Below are 21,344 nucleotides of genomic sequence, written 5' to 3' on the forward strand. Positions count from 1 at the left end.
TACTAAGTGATGGAGTCATGATTTGAACCCTGCTGCCTTGTTCCAAAAAGCCTGCCTTTAATTAATGGTGGCAAAAAGATGAATGCCTAATTGTGTTAGGTGCTGTCTAAAGTATGTTACAAGGGCTCAGCTTCTACCCTTTAGCTGCTTATGGATGGGTAGAATGAGACCTCCACCTAACAAAATGGGGAATATTCAAATAAAATGAGTTTGGGGCCTCAGACCTAGGGCCATGTGATCATGAAAAGCATTTTGTGGGGACATCCTGTACTTTTAAAAAAGTTTTTTACACTCAAGACTTAAGAATTGCCATATTCTTCATTCCACTATCACAGGAAGGGATGGGACAAGCAGTTTGCTTTCAAAATCCTCCCCCCGCTTTATGAAATTTCTGATAGATCAGTCCCCCCTATACAGGACAATTAGCAAAAGGATTAATTTCCCCAGTTCTTCCTGCTGTGAATTCAGAAAGGAGAGGATCCAGAAACAAAGGCTGCTGAGAAGACATTTTATTTAGTAGTGCAAAGAGACTAGAGGTGGTGCCTCTCCTTTTTGACTATGCAACGAAGACTGTTTGAGGAGGTAATTCTCTGCACGGAATTTTACCTTGAGCACAGTACTTGGCCAGGTGCTGTTGCCAGTAGGAAAGGAGGAAAACTTTCCTGGGTGAACACACAAACCAGGAGGAAAACCAAATATAATACATAAAACAGGCAAGCCCATTCATTTTCTAGCAGGCATAGTTATGTAACAAGATTCTAAATATTCTCATTACTTCTATAAAATACTAGAAAACAAAACTGATTATACCGGTATAATATCAGTATAACATACTGATTATATATTGCTCATATATAAAAAGGAAAATATGAAGGGTGCCTGGGTTGTTCAGTCAGTTAAACCTCTCCCACTCTTTTTTTTTAATTTTTTAAAATGTTTATTTGTTTTTGAGAAAGAGCATGAGAGAGAGAAGTGGCCGAGAGAGAGAGAGGGAGACACAGAATCCAAAGCAGGCTCCAGGCTCTAGGCTGTCAGCACAGAGCCCGATGCAGGACTTGAACCACCAGCCGTGGGATCATGACCTGAGCTGAAGTCAGAGGATTAACCGACTAAGCCACCCAGGCACCCCAAACCTCCCACTCTTGATTTCAGCTCAGGTCTTGATCTCACTGTCAGAGTTCAAGCTCCGTGTTGGGTTCTGCGCTCCGGATAAAGCCTACTTTAAAAAAAAAAAAAAATGTACACAGATTTGAGGACATATTAAGTAACTTTCCAGAAAAACATTAGGCAAGTCTTCTCTACTCAAGTCCTCTTTTTTTACTTGAAGTGGAATTTCATAATGCATTGTAGCACTCCCATACCATATCATGACCATTCCAGATTCCTAATTACATTTTGTGTGGAATGGCATTTGTACATAAAACCACTTAAAAACAAACTTTCAGGGGGTGCCTGGGTGGCTCAGTTGGTTAAGTGTCTGACCCTCGATTTCCTCTTGGGCACTGGTCCCAGAGTCACGGGATCAAGCTCCACACGGAGTGTGGTGTGGAGCCTGCTTAAGATTCTGTCTGCCCCTCTCCCTGGATCCTACTCTCTCTTTAAAAAACAAAGAAAAACAATCAAATTCTCATACAAAAAAGGTCAGATGATTTGCAGACCCAAAGGACAGATAGCTGGAATAACAGATGAAGTCAGACATTCCTGGGTATCAATGCCTTTCTGCTACTTGTGTCCTATAGTACCTTGGGCAAGTCACTGCTCTTCTCAGAAGTTGCCATTTATGTGAAATGAAAACAATGTCCTCCTTACAGGGATAAGGAATGAAGGTAGCTAATGGGTAAAGACAGATGTGGATTTATGTTTTTGTTTTTTTAACTTTTTGTGTTTTTTAAGAGAGACAGCAAGCCAGGGAGAGAAACAGAGGGGGAGAGAGAATCTTAACCAGGCTCCACACTCAGCTTGGAGCAAGATGTGGGGCTCAATCCCACGACCCTGCAATCATATCCTAAGCTCAAATCAAGAGTCTGCCGTTTAACTGAGTGAGCCACCCAGGCACCCTGATAGATGTGGATTCAAATCCCAGGTCTGCCACTTATTAGCTGTATGACTCTGAACAAGCAACTAGTCAACTCAACATGTACTTACTGAATGCAAAGTCCTGGGGATATAGGACTAATATGGTCTCTGACCTCAGGGAGTTTACATTCTGGTGAGGTAGACAAAAATACAAGCAGATAATCAAAACATGTTAACTGCTGATCTGTTATTTTGAGAATCATCTCAGAAATTATAGGTGCCGCAGTACACACAGATAAAACATGGTCCTGAACGTAGAGGCTTTTTCAAGAGCAGAGCCATTTATCATCACTTCACGTTCAAGAAAATCATACCTTTAAATGTCACACTCTTTAACTTATCTCCCAACATTTCTTCTTCAAAAGTATATACCCTTGAAATACAATTTGGACGCAACCCAACATTCTTCATTCCTTCATTCAGCCTGACGCAGGGTAGGCCACATCATATAAACAAACCACCAACTTATAAGATTTTCGAATGATAAATGGTAGCTGTACACATACATAAGGAAAGCCATAAAAGGAGTATTTGTTTAGAGCTGGGAACCAGCTGCCTCTAGAGACCACTGAACTGGGGCAACAAGGGTTCCTAAATACTTTCACTTAAACTGAAAGATACATGTAGAAAAATGAATCTCACTTCATAGATTTTAGTTTATCAGTAGCCATGGACTGTCCTTGCTAGCTATATGGCTTACAGCAGTATTCAAAGTAATAGCAATATTGAAAGAGAGCATAAGAAAACCCACACTAATTCACCCATGTTAGACAATAGTACTAACATTTATTGGATGCTTACCATATGCCAGGCACTATCTTTGTATGTTTTAAATGTTCTATTTAGAGAGGAGTGCCTGGGTGGCTCAGTCAGTTAAGCGTCCATCTTCTGCTCAGGTCATGATCTCAGTTCGTGGGTTTGAGCCTGGCATCGGGCTCTCTCTTGACAGCTCAGAGCCTGGGTCCTGGAGCCTGCTTCAGATTCTATGCCTCCTCTCTCTCTGCCCCTCTCCCGCACGCACGTGCACACACACGCATGCACACACTTTCCCTCTCTCTCTCTCAAAAATAAACATTGTTTAAAAAATGTAAATGTTCTATTTCACCTCATGCTTACAGCTCTGAGATAGGTATTTTCACATCCCATTTACATATGAAAAAGCAGACATTTTAAAACATTTAAGCAACCATGGCCAATGGTTGTTTAAGTACCCCCAATACAGTCAATTTATGTATAATTATGTCTATGTACAGTTGTACCAATACTGTAACCAGTATATTTAAACACAATATGTCATGAAACTTTTTTTTTAAGTTTATTATTTTTCATAGAGAGCCCTAGTGGAGGAGGGGCACAGAGAGAAGGAAAGGGAGAATCCCAAACAGGCTCCACATTGTTAGCACAGAGCCCGACATGGGGCTTGATCCCACAAGCCATGAGATCAAGACCCGAGCCAAAATCAAGAGTCAGACGCTCAAACGAATGAGCCACCCAGGCACCCCATGAAACAATATATTATAAAAGCTACTAAAAATTTTTTAAGAAGAAACAAATAGCTCTAGTATTTTCTTCCTGCTTTCCAAATACATGTCCCACTTTGGAGATTGGAGTGAAAATCTAAGAGCAAAACAAAGTGAAGATTTTCAGTAGTTTTCAAACTTGAATGTGTATCACAGAATCCTACCACCCCAGATACACTTAAATAGCAGCACTAGACCCCTAAATATTTAGAACTTGTGCTCTTTTTGAAGCTCCCAGGCATTCACTCACCTGCTCTTTCACTGAGCTTTCCAAACTGGAGACTTGGGCCCTGGGCTGGCTTAGGGGATAGGGAAGACTCATTTTGCAAATCTACAATACAGTTCTGGGAGTCTCAGCTCACAGAAGACTCTCTCAGGCAAAGGCAAGGAGAGAAAATGCTGCCTTCAAGTATTCTTGACTTGCTGGACCCCCATAGCTGAGAGCCTGCTAGGAATTCAGAAATAAAGGCCATGGACACTTTAATATGCAAGGCTGCTAAAAAGTGCCTGGAGTTGACAAGCTGCTAAAAACCCATCTATTATTAAGTGCCAAGTTAAAATGATATGCTTTTTCTGTGGACAAAGAGCCATTTTTCCATAGTGAATCTTCACATAGTCTTTTTTCCATAATAGGCAAAATTGAAAAGAGTCTAATATTCAAAACATGGACTATCAGTTATCCACATATTAAAAATGTTTAGGAACTTCTTCCTTCTGAAACTCTAGCTTTTACAGTAGTCCTCATAATATCTCAGAGGGTTACTGAGCTCCAGTTCCCTAAAGGGGTTAAAACTTTTATTATTTTTTCTTTCAAATTCACCCCCCCCCCCGCCAAGGTTAATGCAAAATTAGAATTTCTTTTTAAAGGATACAGCTTCAAAATCATGAAGTCCTATAACTTGAAGCCATATTTGGAAGAGAATAAGGTCAAGAAAAACAATCAAAAGTAAATTCCTCAGGGCGCCTGGCTGGCTCAGTCGGTGGAGCATGCAAGTCTTGATCTAAGAACTGTGAGTTCAAGCTCCGCATTGGGTGTAGATTACTTAAAAATCAAATCTTAAAAAAAAAAAAAAAAAAGTAAATTCCTTGCCAGTCATGTGATTTGATAGTATGCACTTACCTACACATCCAGCTAAGCCAAAAGGTACTTTAAAAGTGAGACCACTGATATTGTAGGGATTTTGCAAGAAAATGTTTGTTTACAATTTTTCTTCACATTTCTACCTGAATTCCTGCCTGAGGAAATTGTAAGTTGATATGGGGCAAGACAGGGAGGGGGGGAAGACCTTCAAATACCTGCAATTGGTAACACTAGAAAATCTTTACCTAGTGAGGGAACTGTACCATCTTTAGTTCTGGAGAGCTCGCCTAAGAACAGAACATATGGAAAATATTAAGATGGTGATTATACTCCCAAGCTAAACGTCCAACTCCAGTGAGATTTTATTAAGGTTTTCTGATGATTTCATCACCTAAACTGAATAAAAAGCTAAGACATCCCCTCTACTCCTCCACATATATTCACTCTCTTTCTCTTTATAATTACACATTCATCTCTTTTTTTAAGGTGTTTTTTTTTTTTAATTTTATATTTGAGAGAGAAACAGAGTGCAATGCAAATAGGGGAGGGGCAAAGAGACGGAGAAAGAATCTGAAGCAGGCTCCAGGCTCCGAGCTGTCAGCACAGAGCCCGATGCGGAGCTTGAACTCATGAGCAGTGAGATAACGACCAGAGCCAAAGTTTGACTAACGCTTAACTGACTGACCCACCCAGGTGCCCCAACACACCCATCTTTTTTAAAGCTTAACTTCAGCTTTTCAATGCCAGAAGCAGAAGGCATGAGAAAATGCCAGTAGATTCCAATTCTGACATAAAACTATGTACCAAACTGTGAAGAAATGGGAGCTCCAGATTCAAATCTAAGAGGAAGCATAAGATCTCAAGGATCACAATGGGCTAAGCTACTTACAATTCTTGCCTGCTACAAGAGCTTATTAGCATACAGGAGCACCTGGGTGGCTCAGCTGAGCGTCCCAACTTCAGCTCAGGTCATGATCTCAGGGTTTCTGAGTTTGAGCCCCACACTGGGCTCGCTGCAGTCAGCCTGTCAGTGCAGAGCCCACTTTGGATCCTCTGTCCCCCCCGCCCCTGCCCCTCCCACAGTTGCATTCTCTCAAAACTAAACAAACATTATAAAAAACCTTATTAGCATCCACCATCTATAAAGTGCTAAAACAGTAATAATTTTACAAAACGAAGTGTAGCTTTTTACCCTAGAATTCAATTACCATTTTCCCCCTAGCTCCTAACTTAAGCATTATTTTCTCTGTCACTAAAGGACCTTAGCTGATGGTTTTATAAAGGAAAGGAGGGCACACAGGGAAAAGAGTTCACACTCAGCTAAGTTACAACTCTGGAGGCTTGGTTTTCTAGCTTGTGATTCTTCAGGTGCTGATATACTATTTAGAAGCAGATCCCATAGCTGGCTTTATGGGATTTATAAGTCCCAGGTACTCAAAAGCTGGTTCTGCTCAAACAAAAACCTCCTCACATGTAGGGGTTGCCTGCCTCTAAAGAAGGATTGCAGTCTCCGGCGCACTGTGACTGCCAGCTGAACACCATTTGTACACCAACAAGGCTGGTAAGACAGGCTATATCGAACAATAAGCTGTCTAGACAGACTTGGAGAGAACTTAACCACCATTGTTTCATTCCATACTCCCATTTGGTAAAAGCGAGTGTCACTGTGGCAAAATGCCAACTGCGACATGAACTATCATTTCACCTATACCCTATGTGTCTTATGCCAAATACAAACACAAGCTAAGAGTAAAAGACTTCTTCAGAAAGGTATTTTTGGATAGAACTGTGTATTTTGGGTAGTGAGTTGCTAGGTACAGAGAGTATAATACTTCTCTCACATGCCTACCAATGTAAACAAAATTAGAAAAACAGCATAAAACATCTCAGCAGAGATAATTTTAGGAAAGTGCAAGTTGAATTAACTTTATTTTATAAGGAATTTAGAAAACATGAGCAAATATTGATATTGCAATTAAAAAAACAAATTAGTCTATACATCACTCAAATTTTAAAAATCAAAGAGTCAGTGTGACACTAAAACTGTAATAACAGAGAAATGGGTTTCACTTTAGGACAATATACTATCAGTGGTTTGTTACAACTAGATATACAAACATAAAGGTAGTAATGCTACAACGATGTAAAACTCTGAATCTCAAAGTGATCCAGCAGCCTGAAGGGAGCACCAATTGTCACCAATGTGAGAATGCCACATATTCTATCAAAAGAAACACACTAACACTAGGTAATCAAAATAAGCAAATAAATAAACTGAGGGGAAAAAAGGAGCCCAAGATGCCTGCATTTTAGAGTAAATGGTTTATTTGATTCTCTTGTTACATGTGTTTTGTCTGTTTTCTTCTTCTAAGAAAGAAAGGTAGATATGCAAGGGACCCAAGAATATTTCCCAGTTATATCTATGTTAATTTTTCAGTAAGAAAAAACTTTATATTGAAGAAATAATGATTGATACTTCTTCTCATTTTAACCAGTTAACATACTATTAAAAATGATTTGTTTTAGTATGCTTTTTTTTCTTTTTTAAAAACTCTAAGAATATTCAGAAACTTCGCTGTCTCTTCGTTTAAGAAATATAGCTATCTATTTAATTCCTGGATTTTTTTTTTTTTTCAAGAAGTGACAATACAAAGTTCTAATACACCAGGAGTCTTGAAAAGAATATTGTGTACTCCAATTATAACAATTTAAATTAGAATGTTCAGGAAATATATGAGGGGTCAAAAATATAATTTATGACTTCTTGCGAACTATTTTTCACTGAGAGATGCTTAAATCTAAGTCTATAACACAGGTACCATCATGCTTGAAAATTTTTAAGGAAGAAAATTCACAACCTTTTCAACAACCTTGAAGAAAATGTGGATTAAAATTAGTAGCATGTTTATATGTACAAATGTATAAACAAACACTTTCGGGGGGGAAAAGGAAACAATATAGGCTACAAATCACTTTCTTTTAAGGAAGATTAAAAAAGAGTTAGTAGCTAGTCATAGAACTAGAAGCTGTGAGGAGAACTTAAAAGTGATAAATACTAAAACTCTTTGCAGTGTAAAGAAATGCAAAAAACTCTTATACTACAAATCTTTAATTTTACAAAACTGAAAAGCAGTCCAACTATTGACCATTTACTATGATAAAAACTGAAACAAAAACTCTGAAACATTTTGTAAAAATTCTATTATAACATTCTTAAATCCAGTTCATACTGTTCCAATGAATCAAGTAAGATTTAAGCTCAAGGGGGGGTGGGGGGAGACAAAATATCAGAGAATTTTACCTTTTCTGAGGAGATCACAATTTCATTTCAAAAGGATATGGTGAGTAGGCCCCTAGTGACTTGTGTACTTTATTACCGTTGATAGAAAGTCCAAATATTTCCATTTTTTTAAACTTCTGGAATTTTATCCAGACATTTAAAATATTGGTATTTAAACTTTACATTAAAGGGCATCATACTCTGAAAACAGGCCTGCTTTAAATATAGTTTGATAATTCTGGTGGTACTTACTGAAAGAAGATTTCTTTAGCAAATACTGGTTTCATGTATTTAAAAAAATCAGCAAGACAGAATTTTAAAAATCTTAATTTACAATACATTGTAAACTGCAGACAACTGCCACATGTATCACAGACCAGCACAGGTAAAAAGTTTTTTCGAAATATTTTATAAGACTTTGTATCTTCCTTTATTTGTTGGTTGGTATGAATTTTGCTACAAAAGAAAACAAAAGATACAGGGTCAGAAGGAGCAAAGGATAAAAAAAAAGAAAAACAGGTCAAAAAAATTTCCTTCACAAACTTACAAAATTATCAGATATTTAGAACAGAAATTATTAATATTCTTATACTGAGGAAGAAAATAACTCTCCAAATAATTTGTCTGTGTTCACTGCTCTTTGACAACTGTTTTGAACCAACTTAATGGTGGTGGCATCAAGGTTCTTTTTCTATCACTCCTTGGTGAAATAGTCTTAAAAGCATTTGATTTAAAGGTTGTTTTCCTTCTTTCCTCTTGTTTTATGTATCTTCTACTCTTTAAACTTTTTATTCCCCTAAAGAAAGTTCTGTAAGGGGCATTTTAGAAAAGCTCTCAAAAACACATTCATAGAAAAAGGATAAAGTTTCCTGTCAAAGGGCCCTTGCCCAATGTACACGTTATAGGGAGTTTATAAGCTTCAACTGGCACTACGACACAGGGATGTGTTTGGCTCCTTTGGGAAGGTGGTCCATAAAAGGATGCCTTTTACAAGGCATAACTACTTTGGAAAATTATTTAGCAACACTTAAAGCTAAACTACACAACACTATAATCAGCAATTCTACTCCAAGTTATATACCCAAGAGAAAAGTATATACTACTATGTACAAAAGAGACATGAAAGAATGTTCACAGAAGTTATCCCTAACAACAAAAAAGTAAATAACCTCAAAGTCCAATATATAAATTGTGGGTATATTCACAAATTAAATACCACATAGCCATGAAAGGGAATGAATTACTGCTACATGCAACAACATGGATTTCCTCAAAGTAATGATGAGTGGAAAGAAATTAGATACAAAAATGTACACAGCAGTTGATCCCACTTATATAGAGTTCAAATATAGGCGCAACTAATCTATCATGGTGAAAGTCAAAATACTGTTATGTTTGGGGGAGAGGGATAGTGACAGGAGGAGCATGCAGGGAGCTTCTGGAATGTTGGCATTGTACTGTGTTTCTTGATCTGGATAGTGATCATATCAATATGCTTTCTTTGTGAAAATTCATCAAACTTTAGGTTTACAATTTGTGTGTTTTTTTCTGTATTCATATAATAGTTCAATAAAATGTTTATTTGAACAAGTCCTTGAGGTTTTCACTCACCAGCCGGATCAGTTCTTCTTTTATAAGTCTGGTGATTTCTGCCTTTGCTTTCTGCACAGCCAGTTCATTGGCACCTGGTAATAAGTGGAAAACATTATTCATGTTACTAGAATTACACTAGATGTTTATCCATGTCATGGAGATCCAGTAGGAAATACTGTAAGTGACTTTCAGAAACATTGTACTGCTTGCCAAGATAGTCTTTCAATACCTGGGGGAAGGTCATCCAATTTATACAATGGCTGCTTATTATTCAGATCACTTTTAGAGTTTCAAATGTAACCACTGGGATCACATTGCAGGTAGTGTTAAGAGTTCTTGCTATAATTAAAAAGAGCAGAGAAGGGGCGCCTGGTGGCTCAGTCGGTTAAGCCTCCGACTTCGGCTCAGGTCATGATCTCATGGTTTACAGGTTTGAGCCCCGTGTCAGGCTCTGTGCTGACAGCTCAGAGCCTGGAGCTGGCTTCGGATTCTGTGTCTCCCTCTTTCTCTGCCCCTCCCTCCTCACGCTCTGTCTCTCTCTTCTTCAAAAATAAATAAACACCAAAAAAAATTTTTTTAATAATAAATAAATAAAAATAAAAAGGGCAAAGAAAAGATGATTAGCAGTTTGTCCAAAAGAGACAAACTTTTTTTTTTTTTTTAAAGTCAGAGGGGTGCCTGGGTGGCTCAGTCTGTTGAGCGTCCAACTTCAGCTCAGGTCATGATCTCGCAGTTCATGAGTTCGAGCCCCATGATGGGCTCTGTGCTGACAGCTCAGAGCCTGGAGCCTGCTTCAGATTCTGTGTTTCCCTCTCTCTACCCCTTCTCCGCTCATGCTCTGTCTCTGTCTCTCAAAAATGAATAAACGTTAAAAAAAAAATGTTGTTTTCTTTTTAATTTTTTTCAACGTTTTTTATTTATTTTTGGGACAGAGAGAGACAGAGCATGAATGGGGGAGGGGCAGAGAGAGAGGGAAACACAGAATCGGAAACAGGCTCCAGGCTCCGAGCCATCAGCCCAGAGCCTGACGCGGGGCTCGAACTCACAGACCGCGAGATCGTGACCTGGCTGAAGTCGGACGCTTAACCGACTGCGCCACCCAGGCGCCCCAAAAATGTTTTTTTTTAAAGTCAGAGAAACAAAATCTCCATGGTTTATTTATTTAACAAACACTTAACGGGCACTTATTATATTCCTTGGCGGAGGACTGGCCACATTGAAGGAGAAGTGATGACATGGATTATTTTGCAAAGGGAATCACATGGGCAATGATATAGATTAAGAAAGACATGCTTAATTACTGAAGAGTAAGAAGTACAGCACAATTGGAAAAGAGTGTAAAAAAACACAGCAACATAGCCAAGAGGATGAGGCAATCTGGAAACACTCATTCATATAGTTACTTCAATTCAAGAAACATTAAACAACTGACACGTATGATATAGCGTGAGAGATACATTATATAAAGAACTCATTCATGCTCTTCATGAACTTGTAGACTATTAGAAAAACAAACTTGTAGAGACAGTACAACAGAACAAGAAGGTCGGAAATACTCTCATCAGAATGGCTTCTAAATATCACTCCTTACAAAAACCTTTCCCTCACTTCTCTAAGCAGAGTTAAGTGGTTAAGAGTTAAGGAGCAAATAAAGTACGAAATAGTAAACAAGATACTGAATTCAAGGAAAAACAGGTATTATCAGCAGTGATTTGATGAAATTCAATTTTGATGATTGCTGTAGGGGAGGTGCACATGTGACATCTTGTTGCAAGTGTCAATAAGGCCAGTGGAAATATGGATGAGAAGTAAAGGAGAGACAGAGACGAGAGAGCCATCAAAGGTAGTATTAAGGGATCTGCAGCCAAGGGACAATGCCAGGGAGCAAGTAAATCTAGGTAGGTAGCACAGTGCACAACGATAAAAATGAAAGAGCTGGGCCAGGGGCACCTTGGTGGCTCAGTGGGTTAAGCATCTGACTTAGGATCAGGTCATGATCTCACGGTTTGTGAGTTCAAGCCCCACGTCGGACTCCATGCTGACAGTTTGGAGCCTGGAGCCTGTTTTGGATTCTGTGTCTCCCCCTCTCTCTGTCCCTTCCCTGCTAGCACTCCCTTTCTCAAAAATAAACATTAAAAACATTTTTAATAAAAAAAAAAACAGCTGGACCAAAGAAATAGACGAGAAATTAAGAACTAGGAGTGAAATATTAAAGAATATAAGGAGAACTAGGGTTGCAATGTAGAGGACTATATATTTATCATTCTATGTAAGAAAAACAGTTTTCTGGGGCGCCTGGATGCCATCGGTTAAGCGTCCAACCCTTGATATGGGCTCAGGTTGTGATCTCACGGTGGAGGGATCAAGCCCCACGTCAGGCTCTGCATCGGGCTCCACTGCGAATGTGGAATCTGCTTGGGATTCTCTCTTCCTCTGTGCCCCTTCCCTGCTCACATGTGTGCACGCACGCACTCTCTTTCAAAATCAACATTAAAAAAGAAAAAAGAAAACCAAATGAGGAAACAGTTCCCTTATTAGATGGCAATGATCTTTTTTTTTTTTTTAAATGTTTATTTATTTTGGGGAGAGAGGTTGGGGGGGGGCAGAGAAAGAGAGGGAGACAGAACATCTGAAGCAGGCTTTATGCTGAAAGCAGAGAGCCCAATGTGGGCTCAAACTCATGAACCATGAGATCATGACCTGAGTCGAACTCAGATGGTTAACCAACTGAGCCACCCAGGTGTTCCATGAAGGACCTTTTTGACCCCAGAGAGAGCACAGGGAGGAGGTCAGGCGGCTGAGGAAGAAAAGGAAGGGGAGGAAGAGAAGAGAAGAAAGAAGAAGAGGAGAAGCAAGAAGAAACAGGTTAACAACACGAAGGAAAGAGCCAGGAGTATGGCTGTGAAGTCACAGCAACTTATCTAATCTAAATCCTACACCTTCACCAGCCAGCAACCACAATTATTTTTTTTTGAGAGACAGAGAGAGTGTGACCAGGGGAAGGGCAGCAAAAGAGGGACAATCTCAGGCAGGCTATGCTGTTAGCGCAGAGCCCGATGTGGGGCTTCAAATCACAAACGGTGAGATCATGACCTGAGCAGAAGTTAAGAGCTGGAAGGTTAACAACTGAGCCACCCAGGTGTCCCAGCAACCACACATTTTAAAGCTGTGGGTGCTTGAAAAGAAGAGAGGTGGATGAAAGTGAACAAAAGGGTAGAATCAAGAGTGAAGCCAGACTGAAAATTATAATAATAGAAATTCAGGAGGAATGTATGCTACTTGACATGGTTAGTGTGAAGCTTGTTGATAGTCTATGCTGTTTTAAAAAGAAAGAAAATGACATTATCACCTAAATCCAAGAAGAGTAATTTCCCTCTTTTTGTTAGAGCCTGACCATTTTGACCAGTTTAAAGTTTTGACTTACAAAGCTTCTTTAGGTAATAGGTTACATATGTTTATAAGCTGCCATGGAAAAGAGGCATTTCCTTTCATTGGTCCTAAAACAACTCTGGCTGCTTTTAAGGGATTCTCCACTAGTAAAAAGAGAGGGTCACAAAACAGGCTATAAATTATACAGGATGGCTAGGCACATAAGTCCTTCCTGTTCTCCTTCCCACTGCCTAGTGGGAGGCCTGGAACTGCTGAGCCACACAGAGCCCCCAAGGAGCCAGGCAGTATGGTCCCTCCAATTACAGAACTAGAAACAGATGACACTAGGCTCCTTCTAACACCTGTTTTCATCCTATTAGAGTTCAGTTGATTTGGCTGGAGTTTCAAAAACTAAAATATCCTTTAAAAAACTAATCATCTATGAAAATCTCAAACCTTTGGATCATTTTAATGATTAATATGGAGCTCTTAACACCATTATGGCTCTAGAATCCTAAAGATTCATTTTTGATAAGATTATCTTTTTTACAGAGAAAAAGAAGCTAGGTTAGATAATAAAAATTAGATGTTACTTCCTAAGTATAAGATGACAGTGGGGGGAAATGCCTAGAACCATTCTAGGTGGATGGAAAAGTCAAGAAGAAGCTGTGGGCTTCTCACTTCACTTGGCAGTAGAGAAGGTATGTTCTGATAAAGTTACATGTGAAATGAATCTTGATATATAAATTATGCTAAACAAACATAATTACCTTTTAATTAAAAAAAAATTACACAGAGGATCCTTTTTCAAAAGAGTCATATGTCTGATTTATCTCTTTATAAGGCAGGCATTTAAAAGTATTGATTTTGCTTTAAATGACACCCATGATATTCAAGCTTAGAATAAAAGGCTAATTCCATGTATACCAAAAATTTTATCATCAGATTCTACTGGAGGACACTTTGTCTCCATCCCGTATGGCCTAATGAATACTGTGGTAGGAGACCTCTCCAATTCCAAGTGCAGAAAGATGTCAGCACCCCCATATTACTACACAAATAAGGAAGAGTGTCACATGATTTACAAACACACAGTCACTGGCAGACCAAAAGTCTTTCAGGATACATAAAAGGATGCCATTTAAAACCTGACTTAATCGAAGTCACAATCACAAACAAAAAAATGCAATTTTTTCACCTTTGCCACAATTTATCATTAACTTTAACAAGTCCGAGGGGCGCCTGGGTGACTCAGTCGGTTAAGCATCCGACTTCGGCTCAGGTCATGATCTCATGGTTCGTGGGTTGGAGCCCTGTGCCAAGCTCTATGCTGACAGGTCGGAGTGTGGAGTCTGGAGCCTGGTTAGGATTCTGTGTTTCCCTCTCTCTTGCTCCTCCCCCACTTGCACTCTTTCTCTTTCTCTCTCTCTCGAAAATAAACAAACACTAAAAAAAAAAATTTTTTTTTTAGTCCGATAGTGAGGGACACCTGGGTGGCTCAGTTGGTTAAAGTGTCCAACTTCGGCTCAGGTCATGATCTCAGCGTTCCTGAGTTCTAGCTCCACATCGGGCTTTCTACTGTCAGTGCAGAGCCCACTTCTGATCCTGTCTTCTCTCTCTGCCACTCCCCTGCCCTCAAAAATAAATAAACATTAAAAAAAAAAAAAAAAAAAAAAGTCCAAAAGTGAGAGTGCAGCAGTGAAAATGGCAGAGACTGGAACTCCAAAAGCCTATCCTTCCACAAAAAGTGAATAAACTTGAAAAAACTTGAAATCAATTGTATCAGAACTCTGGAAACTAACCAAAAGTTTACAGGGACCAGGCAATCCCTTACTAAAGGAAAGAAAAAAAAAAAAAAAAAAAAGATCAGCAGAATCGTGGCAATAGCACTTTTCAGTGCTTTTACTTACTCTGACCCCATCTCATACCCCTGGCCAGGAAACAATTTCTACTTAGGGTAGATGGGATACACACTGCACATGTGTTTCTGTTCTTGTGGTCTTTATGCTAAGATGCCACACAAAAACAACTGAGGTCACCAATTCAAAGGAAAGTGACTAAACAGGCACAGCACTAATTAACTTTCAGTCACATTTGTAGAATTCTTTGTTTCGGCCAGGAAAGAATCAAATCCTAATATATAAGTAAATCATCTGTACATTAAATTCAGTAAAGAACTTACCTAAAATTATAAGTCTTCACAAAATCAAAGAAATGGCAAAATATAACAAGAACAAACCAGTGACAAACCTTATTTACAATATACTTTCAGTGGATCTAAATACCTTCCATTGATCTTTCCAACAACAAACTTGAGAGCTAGCTATCCATTACAGCAGGTACCAGCCATGTATGTGGCTATTTACATTTTATATAAACCTGGCTGGCTCAGTAGGTAGAGCGTTTGACTCTTGATCTCAGGGTCATGAGTTTGAGCCTCATGCTGGGCATAGAGATTACTAAAAAACTAAATAAAATAAAAAAAAAAATCAAACATGAATTCCTTTAAAAATTTTTAATAAAAATTAAGTAAAATTTACAAATTTCAGTCACACTGGCCACATTTCAAGCACTCTGTACTCATCACAGAGAGTTCTACCAGACAGTACAGCTTTTTTTTTTAAATTTTTTTTTAATGTTTATTTTTGAGACAGAGACAGAGTGTGAACAGGGGAGGGGCAGAGAGAGAGGGAGACACAAAATCTGAAACAGGCTCCAGGCTCTGAGCTGTCAGCACAGAGCCCAATGCGGGGCTCGAACCCACAAACCGTGAGATCATGACCTGAGTCGAAGTCAGACGCTTAACCAACTGAGCCACCCAGGTGCCCCCAGACAGTACAGCTTTAAAGAGATCAAATAGAGAATATGCCTGTCAAATAATACTTGTACCATGAAGACAAGTGGCTATAGGGCTTAATCAGATGCATAACTCAGAAAATTTATTAAGTGTTTACCATGTGCTCTGAGAATAGAACAGATGACAAAGTCATTACATTCACAGAACTCTAGTAGGGGAGACACAAACAAGTAAAAACATACTACAATTTCCATGTGAGGAGTACTGTGAATAAAAACAACAGGTAAAGAGCTACAGAGGGGCGAAGTGGGATGAGGTAAGGGTTCTTTGTCAGAAGGGACATGCATGCCTCAAAGTACCAGGGTGGTGCCTGAGATTATACACTGTGCGGGAGAGCAGCTCCTCTGCAGCCATCAAAGCCATGTAAAGCACAAGGTACACAGACTTTCAGCTTACACAACACCTGGAATAAACCTCTCCACAGCTCCAACAACAGTATTCAACAAATATTTAGTTCATTAAATAGATGAAGTGGATCTGCCTTGTCTATACTTATAAGTCTGTCACAAAGATGTTCAGATTAAATATAAATGAAGGGAAACAAGTTGTCCTAGTATGCAGTGGAGTATATACATTAGAGGAAAAAATCAAAATGGAAACTATGTTTTGAACTCACTCATGAATGTATGAAATAAAGTTTAAAAGCAAATCCAACTGCTCTGAGATAATGCATTACTTACATACTTTGTGTTATGGTATTAACTGTCCTCTTCTAATTTTTTTAAAGATATGCAAAAACTTCTACAGGCATAATTTCAGAGGGAACATTTGCTTGAATAAACATTCATTAAGTATACTAATATATGTATTTACTTTCTAACCTAAACTCTGCCCAGGAATGTTCTACTTTATTAGAAGTATGAACAGAGCAGTCCTTAAAAATTTGTTTTCTTTTAGAGTGATTTTCAAATCTGACTGAATCGTCAAAAATGAAAGAGTTCCAAACACAGATCAGTCACCTTTCTGTATGTATTTAGTGTTTTTTAAATGTTTATTTATTCTGAGAAAGATAGAATGTGCACGAGCAGAGAAGAGGCAGAGAGAGGAAAACAGAGGATTGGAAGCAGGCTCCATGCTGTCATTGCAGAGCCCAATGTGGGGCTCAAACTCATGATCCATGAGATCATGACCTGAGCCGAACTGAGCCAAAGTCGGAGGCTTAACAAGCCACCCAGGCACCCCTTTATGTACTGAATTTTTAAATAAAGACCTTAAATGATATATGAAACTATGTGTGGTTTTTTTTAATGTTTTTATTAATTTATTTTGGGGAGAAAAGAAAGAGAGAGAGACAAAGAAAACAAGCTGAAGGGGGGGGGGAGAGAGGGAGAGAGAGAGAGAGAGAGAGAGAGAGAGAGAGAGAGAGAATGAATCCTAAGCAGGCTCCACACAGTTAGCACAGAGCTGGATGTTGGGCTTGAACTCACAAACCACGAAATTACAACCAAAATCAAGAGCTAGACACTTAACCGACTGAGCCACCCAGGTGCCCTGAAATTATTTTTTTCTATAGGTATTCCTTATTTTTATCTTCTTTAGAACTGACCTAACATTCTCTCCATGCCTTTACATCTATAATCAACTCTGACCTAACTCAAGACTGAAATTTCAAGAACCAAAGATACATACTTTCAATTGCCAAGTAAATTTTCCGCTCTCCTTCCTTAGGTTCTTTGCCAGGTGGGAAATATGTTCCTCTGATTGTAATTGCGGCTTCAGAATATTCACTGATTCTCTGCAGAGCTTCCTTAGAGGTAACTTTCCACCTAGCAGTCTAAGAAAGAAAAGGTGGGGGGAAAAATCACAACAGGATAAAAACCTGGTGTATGGACAAAGAATAGGTTGGCTAAATAGTATTAAGGTCAATATTAAGATTATAATTAACTCCTTCACATCAATTCATTTAGATCCTAATGTACGTAGAATATGTTCATAAAAATAAAATTTCTACTGTTGTCTCCCTCCCTCATCAAGATAAAAAAGTAAAGTAGCTATTAAAACGTTCAAGGGTTTTAAACAAGGTATTTTTGCTCCTTAAGAAGCAAGAAATTTTACTCTGCAATTTATAAACAATGTTTAAACTGTTACTTGCCTGTGGGAAGTCATTGATCTCTAATTCTTCTTCATATCTTTTAAAAGATTCATTCTGTCCACCATCTTGCCTCTCCTCTTCTTGTTTCTCCAAAGGCACATAATTGAGCTTAGCATTGATCTTTTCAGCAAGTTGCTCTGCAATGGTTTTTGCAGACACAGTGGGAGCCAGGATGGTGCCGCCTCTGAGAATTGCATTGGTGGCCTGTTGCATCACATCCTGCAGTAAAAGAAGACCTACAGTCAAATCTCAAATGAGGGCAGAGACAAGATCTAGGATCCTACCACAAATTTTTCTCTGAAAAGCCACTAACTAATCTTTCTTTTCCTTTTCCCGTTCTCTTTTTTCTTTTCTTTTTCTTTCTTCCTTCCTTCTTCTCTCCCCCCCTTTCTTTCTTCCTTCCTTTCTCTCTCTTTTTTTCTTTAAGTAGGCTCTACACATAGCAAGGAGTCCAACACAGGGCTTCAATTCATGACCCCAAGATCAAGAGCCGGACACTTAACCAACTGAGCCACACAGGTGTCTCCAGAAGCATCTTTCTAATGCAGAGTCCTACTCATGTGCAATTAACAGCACATATTTATAACCAATAGTTTAATATATCTATATCCCTTATTTTCATGAAAAAAAAATAAAGAACATTCAACTCTTTATTAAAAATTCTACTGGATCATAGAGAATTATGTAACTGTTGATATCAAATATAGTACAATATTCTAAAATCATTTATATATTTTGTGGCTCCTAAGATATTCCTCTAAATTAGAATCTTTGTCTTCTACCACCACTGAGCTCCTTCCTGCCATCATAGCAAACCCAAAATTCAATAAATTATAGTAAGTGATTGACTTACTTTTTAATTTTATTTTGCACTTAAATCTTTTTAATTTGAACTTAATTTTACTATGTGTCTAATGCAGACAGAATTCTGTGGGTAATACATGACTCATACCTCACACTTTTCTAACAGTAAGAATGTGTAGCTATTTGGTTTTAGCAGTAACGAGTTATTAGCAGTAACAATTCGAGAGAATATTAGATTAGGTGCTACAACCCCTGTTTTCAGAGAAGTACAGGCTTCAGTGTAGTAGACATTTCATGGTAACTCACTGGCTCAACAAAACAAATACAGAAACCTGAGGCTGTAAGCCTTGATCCTGGCTGCCTCACTGAGTCGGTCCACTAGCCTCCCTCTGGCTTGGTCCTCCCAACTTACAGGGTGCTACAGTCCTGAACCGATCCAGCCTACTGGACAGAGGGCCCTGCTGATCCAAAACCTCAAAATCTTCAAAACAGTTTTATAATTAACAGACTATTCTTTGGGAATACTATGAAAATTGACTCTTAATTAAAAATTAATAATAATTTTTAAAAATTAATAAAAAAGCCCCCAAGAGAAAGATGGCATGTGAAATATTTAACACATTTTCCAGTTTTAAGCTCATGTTATTATGAGTTATGTAACTATGTATTTATATTTCCAAGGAATTGTTTGTGTGCCCAACACCCCACCCAATAAAAGTGGATCAAGAAATAAAAAGTGAGTTATTTCTGTAACATTTTGGTAAGATCAATCGGAATATTACTTTAGAAAAACTATCTACAGCTAACATGCTTCAGTTAGGGCTTTCAAAATAGGCATTAAGACCTCAGTTAACCATACTAGAGGAATCATCCAAATGCAATATTTAAAGAATTCTGTATTTAGATTAATGTTAAATTCCCACTAACTCAATGTCTAGGACAATCTGTTCACTGGTGCTGACATAAAAAGTACTCAGTAAAACTCGGAACAAATTACTTAATACCTGAGACTCAATGCCCAAATTCTTCTGAGCATTGATTCTAAGAGCCAGTCTCTTAGCTATTTCTAATTTCTCAGCATTTCCCGCAGTTGGAGCAGGAACACTAGATGTTCCAGGAGCAGCCATATCTTTTACTCTCTTCTTTGAATTAAACATACTTTCAATTTGTTCATCAATCTAAATAAGAAAAAAAGGGATTAATAAAAATTAGATTAAAAATACAAATTCAGATATATCTAAAGAAACTAATAAAGAATATTTCCATCAAATGACTAGAATAAGACAGTTGTATTTATGTTAATTCAACCACACAGATCAACAGGAAAATATATCAGCTATTTGTTAAGAGTGGCACATTTCATTTTAAAAATTCAGGTATCTATGGCAGGAAAAAAAAAAAAAAACAAAATAGAATGGGAAAGGGAGGAGAAGGGAGGGGAGGGAAAGAAAACAGAAATACAACACTATGTGAACCAGTTAAGCAGACTCCCAAGCAGTCCAGAAAATACATCCTAGTTCAGCAAGTGAGAAACATGTGGTGTCAAGACAGAGCATCCAACAGGATGCAGCTGAGATGCTTCAAGGCTCAAATTAAATTGCAGTGATAGGTTGGAAGAAGGGCAGTAACTCCAGGTCAGTGGGCCACTAAAAATACAGTCAATAGTTCTCAGGGAGAATGGTACTTGTTCCTATGGTGGGGCTCCCAAAATCCTCCCCAAATTCTAAAACGTAAATGGTTCTGCCTTAAAAACTGGTTAACAGGGATGCCTGGGTGTCTCAGTTGGTTGAGCAACCGACTTTGGTTTAGGTCACGATCTCAAGGTTTGTGGGTTCGAGCCCAAAGTCAGGCTCTGCACTGACAGCTCAGAGCCTGGAGAATGCTTCGCACTCTGTGTCTCCCTCTCTTTCTACTCCCGTTTGTGCGCTCTCTCTCTTTCAAAAATAAGTAAACATTTAGGAAAAACAAAAAAAACCTCTGGTTAAAAGAATCAGAAAAAAAGCCTTTATTGCTTTATTCCTTTTGAACTAAAAAAAAGGAAAAAAGGAAGGTTGGTTTCCCTATCAAAGCAAGAACAATGGGTGAACACCTCAGCTCTCCAGGAGCCACATGAGTCCAACTGCCACTGTGTCATACTGAAGCTTGACATATCTACTTCATAAGCTATTTGTATTTCCTTTTAATAATGCCTTCTGCCCAACAATGACTACTGGCTATGCCAACTACAGAGATGTAAATCCCTTTATATACTTAAGTTAGGCTAATAAGGCCTTATCTGGTAAAACTCAAATGGAGAGAACTTGTTTAGGGTTTTAAAAATTAACTGGGTTAACTTACAAAGTTCTTTGAAATCAAAACAATCAACTTAACTTCCTTTTACAATACTTGTTATCTAACAAGGAGTTTTAGTTATCAACTAATATAAACAACATTCAAGTGAATATCTTTTTTTTTTTAATGTTTATTTTTGAGAAAAAGAAAGAGTATGAGCTGGGGAGGGGCAGAGACAGGGGGAGACACAGAATCTAAAACAGGCTCCAGGCTCCAAACCGTCAGCACAGAGCCCAACACAGGGCTTTAACTCACAAACTGTGAGATCATGACCTGAGCAAGTCGGACACTTAACCAACTGAGCCACCTAGGCACCCGAAAAGAATAAAACTTTTAAATTA

General features: G+C 38.4%; 1 protein-coding gene across 1 annotated transcript in view; it reads right to left on the reverse strand.

Moving 5' to 3' along the window:
- Positions 1–6,573: 6,573 nt before the first annotated feature.
- The window catches only part of DDX46 (DEAD-box helicase 46), a 70,231-nt gene continuing 55,460 nt past the window's right edge, over positions 6,574–21,344 (reverse strand). The window contains exons 19-23 of the mRNA XM_060636104.2: positions 19,677–19,850; positions 17,869–18,087; positions 17,406–17,550; positions 9,569–9,642; positions 6,574–8,413 (exon numbers count right to left, since the gene is read on the reverse strand). Of these exons, the coding sequence (XP_060492087.1) occupies positions 8,366–8,413; positions 9,569–9,642; positions 17,406–17,550; positions 17,869–18,087; positions 19,677–19,850 (660 nt within the window). The 3' untranslated portion in view covers positions 6,574–8,365. The remainder of the gene's footprint in view (positions 8,414–9,568; positions 9,643–17,405; positions 17,551–17,868; positions 18,088–19,676; positions 19,851–21,344) is intronic.

Source organism: Panthera onca, chromosome A1, assembly GCF_046562875.1.
Source record: "Panthera onca isolate mPanOnc1 chromosome A1, mPanOnc1 haplotype 2, whole genome shotgun sequence".
NCBI lineage: Eukaryota > Metazoa > Chordata > Mammalia > Carnivora > Felidae > Panthera > Panthera onca.